Source organism: Motacilla alba, chromosome 4 (assembly GCF_015832195.1).
Source record: "Motacilla alba alba isolate MOTALB_02 chromosome 4, Motacilla_alba_V1.0_pri, whole genome shotgun sequence".
NCBI lineage: Eukaryota > Metazoa > Chordata > Aves > Passeriformes > Motacillidae > Motacilla > Motacilla alba.
The window spans coordinates 49,222,648-49,239,123 of record NC_052019.1 but is presented as its reverse complement, the minus strand read 5'-3'; the positions used below and the strand labels follow the sequence as shown (position 1 = coordinate 49,239,123).

Below are 16,476 nucleotides of genomic sequence, written 5' to 3'. Positions count from 1 at the left end.
AAGGTCTGGGAAAACACCATTTGTGCTTTGTCTGGTAGTTAGTTTTTTTCTTGGGAAATTACTGGATTTTTCATGTCTTTGGTGGATTTTTCATGCTGTTATCATGTGCTAGTGGACAGTTGGTGCTCTGATGGGGCATGTGGTCTCTACTCGCTGCCAGGAAAGCTCCTAAATGGAGGCTTACACAGAGCTGTGCAAGAGCTGTCCAGAGCTGTCCAACACTTCTGGACCCCCCCCCAGGAGTACCTCAGAGCCAGAGTGTCATTAGGAAAGGCCATCAGAAACCTTCTGTCCAAGTTATACAAGCACACAAACAAATTCATCTTCAGCTGAGTGTTCATGAGGGTCTGCAGGGCAAAATATTCTAGGAAAGTATGAACTTTTTGTTGTTTCCCAGTCAGAATACATTTCATTCCTCCATGTGAGGACAGATCTAGATGGCTGCCTTATAAAATATCCCTAATAGAAATGATTTAATGGGTTTATTGTTTTGGACTGCAGCAGCTATTGTACTAAAGATACTAACAGCAGGCATTTACTATGCTTGGCAGATGACAACCACAAAAATGGGCTTTGCATCATCCTGAAGAGGATTGAAGTGAGGTTTGTTGTACTTCAGCTCTTTTGCACTGATGACTGAAGTTCAGCTCTCAATTGTTGTGCAAATTTCATTTATAAACATGTTTAAGGTTAAACTGTAATCTCTTGATTCTCAAGTCATTAAACTGTGATCTCTTGTCCTCAAATCATGAAACTAGCTGGGCCACTCAAAGACTCTTTCTGCTGACACAAACAGGTAAGTCATCCATAGCACAGTCCCCTTGCTTCACAGGCTCTTCTACCCAGCTGCCATGCGTGTGAGTGCCTGTGAGCTGTGATTAGTCCATGCTAAAGATATGTCAATGTTCACCATATTTGCCCAAATAGAAATAGCCTGTGTTTCTGTTTCCACATTGCAAATTCAGAAAACTGTAAGATGCTTTATGTTTGGGTTTTGCAAACTGTTACGAGTCACCCGTTTCTTCTCATTTATTATGTATTTATACTTAAGAAATTGAGGAGCGTCCCCTTTGTATAATGAAACAAAAAACAATACTTGATGCACATTCGTATTTCTTCACACTGCTTCCCAAACGTCAGAGGCATTTGTATAAACTGGCCAAAGGTCTTAAACCACACTGATCAACAACTAAAACAACCTCAAGAAAGAGGCATAAAGGTAAAAAAAACCCCAAACCACCAAATACAAACCACGACACAGAACAACAACACACCAGTTTTACGTAAAATATTTGGGAGTGTTAATCTGGTAAAATACTGAATGGTTAAACATTCTCCAGTCTCCAGTAAGTCTATGATTTACTTAAATTATTAATTCAAACACATGGTCACCATAAATTTTAATTTTTGCTATATCATTCCTTGCTTATTAGGCACTGGAATAATACAGTCATTCATTATGGATACTCAGTTCTAACCTAGAGTTTCACTATGCTGAACTGCATGTACAAATTTCTTAAGTTTGCAGTGTTATGAAAGCCTAAAGAAACAGTTTCCTTCCTTTTTATTTTATTTAAAGATTGCATATTATAAGTAATTTTTTAAAATAAAAACTTTTTAGAACATCTGTTTTAGAACAGGAGGAGGTCTTGTAATTCATAACTGGCTATTAAAAAAATATAAAGCACAATATAAAGGATTTAAAACAAGAATGAGGAGAAAGAGGTAGAAGGAAAAAGATGGTTTCATTTATAAATTATGTGCTTGAAATGTGGGGTTTGAGCTTGATTCTTTTATTCCAGGGTAGTGGTAGATCTTTCAGGAAAGCCTTGGTTTGCATTTCATGTAAGTTATATTGGAGGACGGTGAAGTTAGTACTGGTGCTGAGCCATCTGCTGCTTAACGTCTGGGAATCCTAAAATGTCAGGACACTGCGGATGCTGCAATATAAAATGACAAGTTAGTGACTAGAAAATCCCCTGGGCTGGCATCTGCAGAACACTGCTGTTTTCTCTGATAATCTGTGCTATTGCTGTCAAACAGGTACTCCCTCCCTGCCTGCCCCTGCCGCAGCTTGCAGTAAAATGACAGAACAGATGTGCAAACTTTGCTGCAGATGTAGAGAACAAAATTCACAGAAGACTGCAAAGCCTTCACTGATGAAGTCCAGGGCTCCTGGTAATTAATTACTAGCTACAGCCAGAGAAGTTCCTCAGAGAGGGGCTGAGACACATCTTTCCAATTACAGAGTAACTGGTATAGCTTATTCTGCTCTGAAACACTGAAGGATTATACTCCGTTAAAATGATCAGATGCAACGTGCCTCCATCTCCAGGCTGACTACCAGTATCTTAGCAAAGCTGCTGGCATCTCTGTCCTCCCCACTTTCCTGTTTGTTGTACTAAAAAGTAAAACTAACATTTATAGCCTATATAAAATAAGGACAATCAAAAAATGAAGTGTGTGCTGCATCGTTAGAACCTGAGAACAAACCTCAGGGCCTGAAATTCTTCTGTTACTTGCTTTTTATATTCAGAGTGAGGAACATCTAAAATAACTGCTAGTAAATGACAATGAAAAGAAAACATGAATGTAATTCTTCAGACTCTATAAGTTATAAACATCTAGAACTTTCAAAAAGGGTAGTCTCAACACATACTAAGGTATACAAATGTATTTCCAACTTCTGCTAAGGACAATTTTCAATTCCCATGGTGAGTCTTGTTAAATGTCTCTGTCAAAAAATATTTCTGATTTCATTACCCTGTGAAAACAGTCTGAGCTGAATTTTCACAATATTTGAGGAAAGCACAAGAGCTAAATTCTGAGTTTGCAATGTATATATACACCAAGTTCTTTCCTTTTTTAAAAGCTCTGATGCTGAAGGTAAAGTTCCCAGTGACTTTAGGACCAATTGGACTGGGACGCTGTTCCCTAACTCACTAGAGGAGTAGGCTATTTCTGTGTTCCTGCTCCTCATCCTGAAATGTTTCTTGGAAGATGATGTAGCTAACCCTTGGCACTCTACAGCTTGGCACTCCCATGCTCCCTTGGTTGTGAGCCTTTTTCCAGTGAGTACTGGGACTTTCTCAATTGTGTAGTCTTTTGTCCCTCTACCGCTCAGTGACTCTGCCCAAACTAGAATCTGAAAGCTCCTCTGCAAGGGCCCGCTGCATTTCAAAAGCTGAAGGTTTGCTGGCTTTATGACTCCAGCTGCAACCCATGGGAACACACTGGGAGGGAATAAGGGGCATGCTGGGCTGCCTTCCCCATTCTCTGCCACGAAGTCAGACTTTGTCTTACCATACATCTCCTTTAGGTTATTTTTACAGAACCTTTACAATGAAATGATTTTTACCTTTTTCCTGTCCTTAGAAGATCAAATCCTTCATTGATCTTTGTGAAAGGTAGTGTGTGGGTTATTAATGGATCCAGAACAAACTTTTTCTTCATGTAGTCAGCAACCAGTTTGGGAACTGCATCTTTACTCTTCCAGCCTGAAAAAAAAAAACCCACAGAAAATGCATAATGAAATTAAATGCTTCTGAAAATACATAAAACCCAGGGCAGCTAAAATCTTTAGATAAACTTTCTATAGCAGAGTAATAGGCTGAAATGTGGCAGCATGGCGTTACCTTTGTAACTCAGGGTGCCAGCAGAAAACACGGGACAAAGTGCAGCTATTCCACATACGACAAATGCAGCAGAAGACCAGTACAAATGCCAGTCTTTACAGAATCCAAACTTTCCCCCACATGAAACACTGTTTCAACTTAATCACATTTCATACAAAAGCCAGAGTGCTGACATCCATGTTGGTAAGTTGAAACGTGATTATCTGCTCAAAATTGGGGAGTGGGTGGTGGATGTGTCTCTCTTTTCTTACAAGCACCACTAGATAAAGCTGTCACAAATAGTAGAATGCCCTTACAAAGGAACCTGATTTGTCTATGCTGTTTTATTCAGGTATCTTTTTGAATACATGAAAGGAACAGGTTAGGAGTAAGAAAACCTGTTGTGGAAACAAGTTTTCTGTGGCCTTTGAGTTGCGTGAGCTAGGACTTGCTGAGTGTGGGACTGCTGAAAGAGCTCCAAAAAGAGAAAGAATGGGAAGGGACTGTTGGCAGCTGGCCAAGGGCTAAGCTGGGGTCTGACATTTGTGGAAATCAGCTGAGTGTATGCCCTGATGTCCTTTACAGTCCTGACTCTCCATCTCTCCTGCCATCTCTCCCTCTCTTTCTATTCCTTTCATTCTTTTTTGCACTTGCTCTTTTTCTCCCCTCCCTCTGTCCTCTCTCCCTCTTTATGATTTTCTCTCTTTTTTTTTCCTTTATCTTCTATCCTTTATCTCCTCTTATCTCTCTCCTTATCTTTTTTCCTCCTCTTTATTTTTATCCAACCTCCTCCCTCCCCTCCCCCTCATTTCTTTTTCGCTTCTCTCCCTTTTTTTCTCATTTTCATTTCTTCTTTCTTTTTCCTCCCTCTTTTTCTCTATTTTCTGTCTTTTTATGTCTCTCTTTCTTTCTGTCTCCTCTTCTCTTTCTTCTCCCTCCCTCCCTCCCTCCCTTTCTGTTTTTTTTCTTCCTTCACTTGCCATTATAGTTTCCATAATTAATTCCCTTTCAACTTCTTTATCAGCAAAACAGCCATCAATACTGCTTCCAATAACACAGCCTAAGCAATTAATTTGATGTGTCCTGTTTCATTCAAGATGATTTACAAGTTTCTCAAGCCAGTTAAATCACATCTTTCCAAGTCCTTACCTCCAAAGATGGAGCCTTTCCAGCTGCGACCAGTGAAGAGGAGCATGGGATCAAAAGTGATCTTTTGTGCTGCAGGGGGCACTCCCACGATCACACTGACTCCGTAGTTATACTGACAACTGGCCAAGGCTGCAGTCTACATTAGAAACAGAGGGACACCCAGAGTCAGGCAAGATATGTCCTTGGGGCACAGAAGTTTGAACTCCATCTCCTCCTCTCAGGGCTCTGCTTCCAATTAATTTTTTGTAACTGAAACCACATAAAAAATTGTCCTTTGTATCTGCTCACACCATTGTATCTGCTCTCACTGGTTAAGTATATACTAGCTTTGCTCCTTCTCACCCATTTTGTCTAAACTATTAGTGATAAGCCACTTTTGGAGAGCATGTGAAATATGTGACATGTAGCCACCCTGGTTTGGCCAGGGCACTATAGTGAAGTTCCCTTTCCTAAATTTCTGAGCATGCTTCTGTCCCTGCATCTCAGTGGTCAACAGTTGGACTTAACAGGTTTGAAGTTCGCTTGGTACGCTGCCAGTGGCTCCCAGCTCCTCCTTGGTGCTTAGTGGCTTGGTGAAGAGAGTGCTAAGGAGTCTCAGCCCATCTTTTGGTTGCATACCATGGTATCCGTACGGCCGATGACCTCGAAGGAGTAGTCCACACCCCCGCCGGTCATTTCCATCAACACTTCGTGGATGGGCTTATTGAAATCTTTAGGGTTGATGCAGTCGGTGGCTCCCAGCTCCTTGGCCTTGGCAAACTTGTCGCTGTTGATGTCCACGGCAATGATGCGGGAAGCTCCGGCCGCCTTGCAGCCTATGATAACAGAGAGGCCAACTCCTCCGAGGCCAAAGATGGCACAGGTGGAGCCTGGTTCCACCTATAATAACAAGCATGTAAACATGGCATATTGTTGCAGGCTAGGGAAAGTACCACGCATTTCCTCATTATCAACAGGATTTCACTTAAGCCACTTCTTGCAATTTATTGATTACCTGCTGAGAAGGAATTTGCACATGGATACCTGCTAGTGCAGTAGCCAGCTGTACTGTTATAATGCTACATGTGACTAAGAGAAATTCTCCCTAAAATACATTTCTGAGACCAGGTTTTCATTATAGGTCTAAGTTTCAGGTTTAGACACTTTTTTTTAATGACACTTTATATATTCCACTGGTGTTAAGATCTGTAGTGTCACTCAACTCCTGACAGTGCCAGCTCTAAAACTCACATTCATATATTGCTACAATTGTGAGCGTTGTCTATATAGGCTTCTATGTATTCCTAGACCTCAGTTACAATAAAAAAAGAATGAACTCTGTTGTGACATTTTTCTAGGGGTGATAAAGCTCTGAGGCAGAACATTATAGATGGTAATAAGTAATTTTACTGCATTTTGAATTGAAGATTTCTGAGTACCCTAGAGACAGAATCTGAAGATACTAGGCAAATAACTAGTATCTTCTTTCCACACTGAACTAAACAGAGTCTGTACCTCCTGGCTGCCATGCTGACAACCCACTTGCAGGCTACACAATCTTGAACAGACACCATAAAATATCAGAAGCACCCACCACAGTATTTACCTTGGCAGTCTGCACAGCAGCCCCGTAACCAGTTGAAAATCCACAGCCAATTAGACAAACTTTTTCCAGAGGAGCAGCAGAATCGATTTTGGCCACAGCAGATTCATGCAGTACTGTGTATTCAGTGAAGGTACTTGTACCAAGAAAATGGTGAATTGCTTTTCCTTTACAGGTGAATCTGGTGGTGCCATCAGGCATTAATCCAGCATTTGCACCAAGGCTGTTTGAAAGATGACCAGAAATAATGGCGAGTGAAATTCGTTGTTTGTAATCAGTTTTGGATAAAGTCAAATCAAATTAGGGTTGTAAGTAATCCAGGAAAACTCACTCAGTTTTACTGCATAGGTTACCCTTGGTGTTTAAGCAGTTCTTGCACTCCCCACACTGTGGAACAAAGAGTGGAATAACCTTGTCTCCTAGAAATTAAACAGTAATGACAGAGGATTAAAAAAGGCAAACAAGAAGCATGCAGGTAAAAACATGAAGCAAGCATATTTGATCTCCAGGCAAATATGCACTAGGAATGCAGCCAGGTTTTATTTCCTTCTGCTGCATTTTTAAGATGAACCATCTCTCTGTGTTTTACATAAAAGACATAATTAGGGCAAAGTTATGACAACTAATTTTGATATGCAAAATTTCTGGTGTCTTTCCACGGAACTGAGTCAGACCTATATCATAAAACCATGATATCTACTGACACTTCTGAAGTACTTATTCAGCAGTTTATTGCATCTCCTGTGTAAAAATAAGGTAGTAATACACCTTCTTTCAGTAAAGAAACTGAGATAAAAACTGACATCCACTAGGAGAGCAGATTGGAGTGCCAAGATAACAGGGCTGTAAACCATGTATACAAAGAATGTGGAATTAAACATTAATTTGCCAGTCCTTTTGAGCATCTTTACTATATAGCAGTCCTGTTACTGTTGTGTTGAGTAAAGGTTGGTAAAATACTTGTCTGAGAAGCAGTAGCACACACAATCTAAGCCAGCATCTCTAATTCTCTAGCACAATTCTGTGATTAACAAAGTAACACATAGCTTCCCAGTGCAATTTTTTACTCCCAAGCAATTTCCACAGCAATGATATATGGTAAATGCCTAATAATCTCTAAACAGGTGTTTCCTAATACATATCAGTTTACGATTTGTCAGTTTTAAAATGTGGCTAATCCTTGACACATTGAAAGTCAAGCGAAATTTTTGATTTCCACCAAAAAATGAAAAATACCTACAGAACATTAAAAGCCTCCACTACCTGGATTCTGAGTTAACTTAGAACTGTGTTATGGTCTTAGTGATCATGTTGCTAAAGAAATATTGCACAAGTAGAAGCTCTTTTTCAGAACTTGGAGCTGTAAATTAAGCAACATCTGAGAAATGTGCTTTTGTGCATGTATGTGTTCAGGCCTGCTATTTCAGCTCACCTGGAAACACAGGGCAGCTAGAATTAGACAACAGAGAGATTTATGAACCCAGACATAACAGAAAAACAGCTAGATCTGTCACTGAAATTTTCAATACACATATTTGTTTGGAGGTAAAGCAGAAATCTCTAATAAATTTTTTTGTTATATATAACCAACCTGCTTTGGACAGACTTCATACTTGTCAGTATGGACAAAGACACTGGAAGTAAAGAGGTGTTAAAAGTGGGCTACTCAGGTATCATAACAAACTAGCTGGAAATTGAGTGATTCTGTGTAGATTTTTTTTCACTGCATATTTTTTCTTAATAATTTAGCCCTTTTTTCGGTCCTAGAAAAGTAGAGGAAATCCCAGCTCATCTTGCAGCACTTGGCTGAAAATTGTCATCCTTTACTGGCTAGCTATGCACTGTGGTTCAAAGAAAACTTAGGGTGAGGAGCAGCTTGTCCAGATGAGTGTCCTCAGAGCAATCCAGCCCTCAGGGAGCAGTGCTGCTTCACCTGCACTGGTGCTGCCCATATGCAAAGCCTGCAGCAGGGTGGGCACCCCAGTTGTGCCCTGATGCTTTTAAAGTGAAGTAAGACCTAAGTTCTGGTCAACTGAAGTCAATGTATTCTTTAGCTGTTAAGAGAATTAAAAGGTGCTTTGACTTGTTTGTCATCTAGTGCTTTGCTTTGCCTTATCCTTGAGAAAGGTGAGCTGTATAAACTGTTCAGAGAACCTGCAGCTAATGCCTGATTTCATATCAACAACAGCAAAGACTCTATGTTCTTAGTCCCGCAACAGGAAAAACATTATGTAGATGGAAAGCAAGCTGCAGATGTTTTTTGCCAAAACCAAAAGAAATTGGGTAGAAAATGTGAAAGTATACTGGGGACACAGAAAGGCATAAACAGCAGGTTTATATCCTTTGAGGTATCCTTGAAAAAATTGAAATTGGAATATTTTCCTGTGCAGTAAAAATACTCATGAAATAAATAATCTTTGACTTGAGGAGTCTAGAAACTCAGCACAGGATTTGTTTTCAGTGCTGTTTCATACCTGGCTTGACTGCAGTCACTCCCTGCCCAACACTCTCCACAACACCAGCTGCTTCATGCCCAAGAATTATTGGGAAAGGCATAACCATTGCACCAGTTATCACATGGTCATCAGAGCGGCAGATCCCAGTGGCCATGATCTGGTTCACGGGAAAGACAAAAATATTTCTGCATTTAACTGTGACATGTCTTATGTGGAAGTGAAACAATGTTCTTCATTTGGAGAAGCCACTTGCTTCTCTCCAAAATCCAATCTGCACACAATAAATCTACAGGTAAAACAAATGTAGTTGTCTGATTTAAGATTTTTATGGTGTTTATTAATCTTTAATCTACAGGGCAAAGCTCCTTTGTGAATGTTTGCTATGCAGTACTGAGCTCTATAGGGAGTCCAGAGATTTTCTGTATTTTCTGTAGAACCAATGTTCTAGCAATACAATTATATAGGGAGAACGGAGTAAATTAAATTATTCTTAATATTAATATATAAATCCTTAAAAAGAAAGTGTGAAATATTATATAAATAAAATTATGTAGATATTTAAATTATTATGTATTATAAAATTTTGTAAATTAACCATCACATATTATAAACTCAGAAATAGTGTGTATATTTTGTATTTATTACATTTAGATTATATGACAATACATAATAGATATTTTATATAAATGATGTATTAAAGAATGATTTTCTATTATAGATAATTATACAATAATTATATTATTGTGCTTTGTAGATATTTAAAATATTTTTATATATTACATTAAAAAATTAGGCTAAATAGTGTTTTATATGACATTTTGCCTTTTCTTCCAGCTAGAACAGCACTGTTTCTTTTGAAATATTCAGGTATGTGTTTACAACTTTTATTCTGACAAATGGATTTGTCAACCACAACAGAGGGTTTTCCTCATGTGTGTAACACTTGAAACTGTTCAAAAATTAAGGCAGCTGCTGAATTCCACTGAGGCAAATACTCGGGTAGAAAAGGAAGCTACCCGGAAGGCCTAATGAGCTATTTCCTAGCACAGATTCAAACAAAGTAAAAGAAATTTTCTTGCTCCACACTACAGGAAATTCTGATTTTTGCCTTGTACTGTAATTTTTTCAGCCTATATAGAAAAACAGATGTCAGTAAACAAAAAATACAGCCCTGAAAAACTTTTTTTTTTAAAGAAACTCATTATCAAATTAAGGACTTTAAACATGTTTCATAGGAGCTCACTGATTAGTAACTACTTTCTAGTAGAATGTTTTCTGATTGGGTCTTAAAAATTTACATAGCTAATTCTGATTAAAAGCAAGATAGAATGCAAGTCGTAGGAGTTGTTTCAAATTTTATTTTCAGTACCTTTACGCGAACTTCATGTTCTTTTGGTGGGGCAACTTCCACTTCCTCAATACTGAATGGTTTATTTGCTTCCCACAGCACTGCTGCCTTGCATTTAATAACCTGCAGACAGAGCAAAGAAAATGGGAATGGCACTTGCATTTTCAAGTCACCACACAGATTCTTCCCTTTCTGCATGTGAAACTCCTGCTCATATTTGTGGAGATGAGAGGGAAACGACAGGGAAGAAAACCAAACCAAACAACAAAAAAAGTCAACACCAAAGGTCAGTGTAAGCCTGTTTTTTCCCCCAACAAGATCATGTCTGATTTTGCTCATCATTCTGTCACATCAAGTTTTCAGCTGCATGTGTAATAGCCTCCTAGGTAATGGGATACCCTCCCCATTCTCATTGCTCCTTTGCTAACTTCCTTGGTCCATTTCTTTTGTCGTGTTGGATTACTTGTCTGTATTTCTGTCTTCCTTAATGTCACTTCCTGAATGATGTCACTTATCAGGCGGTGATGAAGTCTGTATTGCCTAGAACTGTCTGTGTTGGGAACTGACAAAATTGCTAAAAATGGAATTCAGAGCCTAGTACAGATTTATAAACCTTCTAGTAGAGCCCAAGTTCAGCCATGAGGTGAGGCTGAAAGGACACCTGTACAAACTGATGTAGCACTACACAGAGGTAATCTTGAACAGTCCCTTTAAGTGCAGTATTATCCATGCTAAGGTACCCGCCTTCTCAGAAGGGATATATAACTCAGGTGGATTTACTACCCAACTATCCAGGACAGTTTTTCAGTCATCTCTTAGACTGAAGTTTGTCCATTAACTCTTCAGGCTTTGTCCTGGTAATGACAGGCCTTAGGGCTCCTCTGACCATCTGTCACTGGGAGAAAAATCCCCTCAGAAAAGAGAAGAGCATTGTCCACACCTCATCCCAGGCTCTCAAACAGGTTTCCTACTTGCAAGCTCAATCCTAGTGTATTCAAAAGCAGTGGGACCTCTCTGTCCCCATAACTGCTGTTCCTCCTTGGAGGTGTTTAAAGATCTCATCCTAGGTCTTTAAACAACCCCAGTCCCTGAAATATGATTTTCTTGGGTGACACACTATAAAGTCCTCAGTCCTTCTGTTAAGTCTACTGACTGCAAATGTTCAGGTGGCATTATCTTGAGAAGGAAATTGAGTGGAATCAAATCCAGGATGCAAGAAGTTTAGCATATGCATATTTATCTTGTGTGACCAGGACAACTTAACACCAGCATGCTGCAAAAGTCACAGGGGAAAACAAAAAACAAACAAATTTTTAGTATCAAAGCTTTTGAAGTAGAAGTAGAAATAATGTTTGATTATCCACAAACTGAAAACTGGTAACAAAGAAAATAATTACTAGGAAATACTGAACATATGAAATAAAACAGCAGCCTTCCAGCGGCTAGACACAGAAATGGGATGGGCACAATGCTTTGAAAAAAGTGCATCAAGAGATATTTTCACTAAATTTAAATTTAACGTTTAGATGCAAGCGTGATTAGTGAAAAATTCACAAGTGTGGTCAAAGATCACATTTCAAAGGGCACCAGCTTACTTTAAAAAAAAAAAAAAAGGCAGTATATATATATTTATATTGCATCCCACGTAACACAGTGATGATTCCATGACTTGCACATGCAAAGCACACGTCGCGCTTCTAAGAACAAAGGTGGCCAAGAAGTGTGGACTGCTGAGAACAAACAAATCTCTCGTATAATGAGACTAATGTAAACTAATAATGTTAAAATAGTTAACTAATGAATTAGTTAATAATGTTAACATTAACTAATGTTAACATAGTTAACTAATGAATTAGTTAACTATGTGTTTTTGTGACTGCTTAGTCCCTGTGAGCTTTTACGGATTGCAACAGGATCCCACAGATGCAGCAAGAGCACATTATCACCCACTTCATCTGCTAAGACAAGCACTGCCCTCGCAGTTTTTTCTCTGCTCCGGTGTTCTACCAGGCGTGTGAGTTACTGCAGTGGGGGAGGGCAGGTGTAGAAACACACCCTTTTATGGGACACAAGGATTATGCTGCTTGGTTACATAAATTGCACTGTAACTCCCGTGTTATTCCAAAATAAACACAGTGAAATCAAAGCAGTTAAGCTACATCACAACCCTTCATTTACTGTGCTACATCCAATGCTGAGTAGAGGACTGAACTTGGTGAATTTACCTACAGTAAGCTACAATTAATTTTGCACTTGCAGTAACTCAGAGTTAAAGAGCATTTTTTCCTTTCTCTTTTGGTTTTGGAATAGTGAAGACAGCTGGCAGTAACAGCAAATGATCTCGGAACTATCTTAAGGCACATTCTATCAAGGTGCATGCTTTCAGTTGTTTTCCATTTCTAGTTGCTTGTCCCATAATCCCTCTTGCAGGTGCCTGGGTGCTTGTTAGCATCTTGCCAGCAGTGCAAGAAAGAACATGTATTGGTTGGTATCAACCTCCATCTCTCTTGTCATCTAATTTCTAGCAAAAATGTAACTACTCACTTTAATCCAGCTCAGTATTGCATTGCATGTGAAATTTACTTCTGGTCTTCATTAACTAAAGTTTGAGACTTTTTATATGCATATTCAAATTTAATTACTGTCCTAATACCAGCACAATTCCCCCTGAAATTTAACACAATATTAGCTATATCTTCTTTTGAGAAAACAAGCTGATAGCATAATAAATAAACTAAAAATATTTTAAACTACTGTAGGATCTCAGAATGGAAACTGGTATATAAATACATTGATCTAAACACTCAGTACATGCTATCATAATTTAAACTATGCAATCAGAGATTGAAAATTTTGCTAACCCAGACAGGATGTTATACTTATTGTGATGCTTTTACCTTATGTTGCCTCAAATAAACTATTGTCTTGAAGAGTTAACAACGATTTCCTAGGAAACTACAGTAGCCTGCAAGTAAAGGCAGCTCTTCTGTACCAGCTTCCTCCTAAACTCTAATCTGTGCTATACCACCAGGATTTACAGTGTCCCTGCAAAGAATTCACATTTAAAAACGCATTACTCAGCTGCAGCAAAGAAATTTTCCCAACGCAAACTGTTGCTTACTTTTCCTGCCATGCTCATGTTGACCGGTGTGTCTGTTTCGAATCTTGCCACCGCTGATTTCTTGCACCAAGAACTCAGTCACCCCCAGAGCAGCTGGGTTGCTGGTACCACAAGTCCTCTGCAGCACACTGGAACCTGGTTGTGTGAAGCACTCGCATAAGTGGACTGCTCTGATCTTTTAGCCAAGCCTCCCAGATCAGAGTCCCACCCCTTAATCAGAAAAAGTGCTATAATGAGAGTGAACCAACCACTCATCTGATGAAAGCTCACTCTTTCAGTGCTTCCGTCTTCCTGACTCCTTTGTCATGCTCTTCCCTACCCTTTTTTTGCAGCTCACCTGTGGTTGCCATGGGACAAAAGCAACAGCCCTGGCTGGAAGCTATTTCCCTTTTTCCACCTCCCTGGAAGCTGATTTCCCAACCCACTACTCTCAGGGGCACTGTAGGTGCAAAGAGAAATGGAGAGAGTGGCTCTTGAATTCACAGCAGCAGGGACACAGTGAGAACATGAAGGTGTTGCTGATGAACTTTGGTGACATTTATAAGAGCCCAGGTCATCCATTAAAACATGGGATTGTGCAAGCTGCTTTAGAAACATACACTGACTGTGTGGCTGTGGCTGTATGTGCTGCTGAATTCTTAGTGTTACAGTCCGGCTACTCATTAATCCGTTGGAATGGCTTTCACTTCACTGTGTCCAAGGACAATGTGCCAATCATGCTGATGGCAGAACAAAAATCAGTAAGTCAGAAGTGCTGTGACAGAATGTTTCTTACCACATGCAACACCCTGCTTGTTTTGTGCCTGACCTGTTGGTTCTGTCAATACCCACAAGCACAGCCCCCTATCACTGCTCACATGCCCACACACTTGCCCTCTCCTGGCACTACATGTTGGTGCAGGGAATTGGGTGGAAGTCAGCACTCATGCCTTTCCTGCGGACTTCAAGCCTCATCTATTTTTAAATTATGCCCAGCATCCTGAAATCAAGATTTTTTTCCTTCATAAACAAGTAAAAAAGAGATAAAATGCTGCATATAACCTGACTGGGAATTACTAAGTGTAGCACTCTCTCCTGTTTACCTGTATGACTGAATTAATTCAAGAAGAGATTCTTCTCTTCCCTAATCATGCTGGCTGCTCTATTTCTGATCCAGGCCAGGATGCCACTGGCCTTCTTGGCCACCTGAGCACATGCTGGCTCATGTTCAGCTGCTGTCAACCTGCACCCTCAGGTCCTTTTCCTCCAGGCAGCTTTAGCTGTAGTTCTGCCTGGGGTTGTTGTTACTGAGGGCAGGACTTGGCACTTGGCCTAGTTGAACCTCTGTGCTGGTTTTGGCTGGTGCAGTTAGTTTTCTTCACTGTGGCTGGTTTGGGACTGGGTTTTGGATTTGTGCTGAACATTGGGCTGATAATGTAGGGATGGTTTTGTTATTGCTAAGAATGGTTTATAGAGCAAAGACTTTTTCTGTGTTTCATGTGGCCACACTGGTGAGGAAATTGGGGGTGCGTGGGAGGCTGGGAGGGATACAGCCTGGACAGGTGACCCAAACTGACCAAAGGGCTGTACCAGACCACATGACATCATGGTCAGTATATAAAGTGGGGGAAGAAGGAGGAAGGTGTGGACATTTGGAGTGATGGCATTTGTCTTCCCAAGTCACCATTACACATGATGGGGCCCTGCTCCTGTTAATGTATTTATAGAAACATTTTTTTATGGTCTTTGATGGCAGTGACCAGATCAAGTTCTACTTGGGCTTTGGCCTTTCTAATTTTCTTCCTGCAAAAACTCATAATGTCTTTGTAATCCTCCTGAGCTCTCAGCCCTTTCTTCCAATGGCCATAAACTCTCCTTTTTTGTTCAAGAGTTCCAGCCAAAGCTTTCCAGTCCTCTCAGGAGGTACAACCTAGTGATTTGCACTTCCTAAAATAACTTATATCAGAATGAAGTATTTCTACTCTACTCTATTTCTTGATGTTTATCCTTTCCTCCCTTCTTTTGTCCTTGACGATTTTAGAGGTCTTTTCTAACCATTCCCATCCCTTTTTCTTATTGGATTATGTCTCATATCCCTTTATATTTCCTTTCCCTTTGAAACTTTCCTCATATCTTTAGCTATATGCATATCAAGGCCATGGCTTTTTGTTTCTCCTACTCAGAACACAGGATCAGACAGTGGATCCTGTCTGCAGCCTGTGCAGGGGTAGGTGTCATGGTCTTTAGGCAAAAAAGGACAAGAAAAGAGACTGCACAGGGTTCCAGTGAAGCACGAGCAGACTTGCATAACCATGTTGCAGAAGTTGCTTTATTTGCCTTGCTCTGCCCGATTCCTAAAGATAAATGAGGGTGAGGCTCCAGCTCAGGGTATACAGTGGCCCTGGAATGCAGGGAAACCACAGTGCCACCCCTTTACAACTTGCTTGCACAGGCCCTCGGCTGAACCCTTTGACAAAAAATACTTTCTAAAATCTAGCTGATCCCTAGACCTCTCCACTTTTAGGGCTGTTCACTATGAAGACAATTTTCATCTGTGTTTATCTACATGTTGTGCAATTAAAATCTCTTCTTTCTGGTGACCAGTGACATGACCCAAGGGGATGGCATGAAGTTGCGTCAGAGGAGGTTTAAGTTGAATATTAGGAAAAGATTTTTCACCTATAGGGTGGTTGGGCACCTGAACAGGCTCCCCAAGGCAGTGGTCCCAGCACCAGACTGACAGAGTTCAAGAAGGGTTTGGACAATGCTCTCAGGCACACAGTGTAACTCTTGGGGCTGCCCTGTGCAGGGCCAGGAGCTGGACTTTGATGCAGGTCCCTTCCAACTCAGGATACCCTGTAATTCTATGGAAATATGATGCATAATTCCTTTATCTTTTTTTTTTTATCTCACTTTATCCAATTGAACATGATGCAGTAATAGCCCCTCTCCAGTGATTTACTAACCTCAGCAGATTCCAGTGAAATGTGTGTCAGAGGCTGAAGACAAAGAACGTACTGGAGGTGTTCATGGCTGGTGAGCCTGCACGCAGAAGTTGGAAGCAGTGGGCAAAGGCCTGTTCTTGCAAGTGCAGGTTATCTTCACTTGGGGACTGTAACTTGGGCAAATGTTATGAAACAATGACCATGCTCAGCAGATTGTAGCCATAGCTACAGTTTCTGCCTACAAGGCACTTGTAGGGGAAAGTGGTTCTTTGCTGCCACTTC

At 40.3% G+C, this 16,476-nt stretch overlaps 1 protein-coding gene across 2 annotated transcripts; it reads right to left on the bottom strand.

Moving 5' to 3' along the window:
• Window positions 1–1,549: 1,549 nt before the first annotated feature.
• Window positions 1,550–13,766, bottom strand: LOC119700658 (alcohol dehydrogenase 1). 2 transcript variants are annotated; one of them, XM_038136115.1, is made up of 10 exons: window positions 13,608–13,766; window positions 13,271–13,405; window positions 10,171–10,272; window positions 8,820–8,958; window positions 6,677–6,764; window positions 6,349–6,568; window positions 5,382–5,642; window positions 4,764–4,899; window positions 3,359–3,497; window positions 1,550–1,940 (listed from the first exon to the last, which is right to left on the bottom strand). In XM_038136115.1, exons 2-10 carry the CDS (start codon window positions 13,286–13,288, stop codon window positions 1,916–1,918), a joined length of 1,128 nt encoding a protein of 375 aa, XP_037992043.1. In that variant the 5' UTR covers window positions 13,289–13,405; window positions 13,608–13,766; the 3' UTR covers window positions 1,550–1,915. The 2 variants fall into 2 exon arrangements, with proteins under 2 accessions (XP_037992043.1, XP_037992044.1); XM_038136116.1 differs by having other exon boundaries at window positions 13,519–13,754.
• Between the last annotated feature and the right edge of the window lie 2,710 nt (window positions 13,767–16,476).

Excerpts from the sequence above, each read along its gene's own strand:
- LOC119700658 (XM_038136115.1), bottom strand. Across the intron at positions 8,959-10,170 it reads AACATGAAGTTCGCGTAAAG|ATCATGGCCACTGGGATCTG; the intron begins GTACTGAAAATA and ends CCCGTGAACCAG. Across the intron at positions 5,643-6,348 it reads CTGCTGTGCAGACTGCCAAG|GTGGAACCAGGCTCCACCTG; the intron begins GTAAATACTGTG and ends TTGTTATTATAG.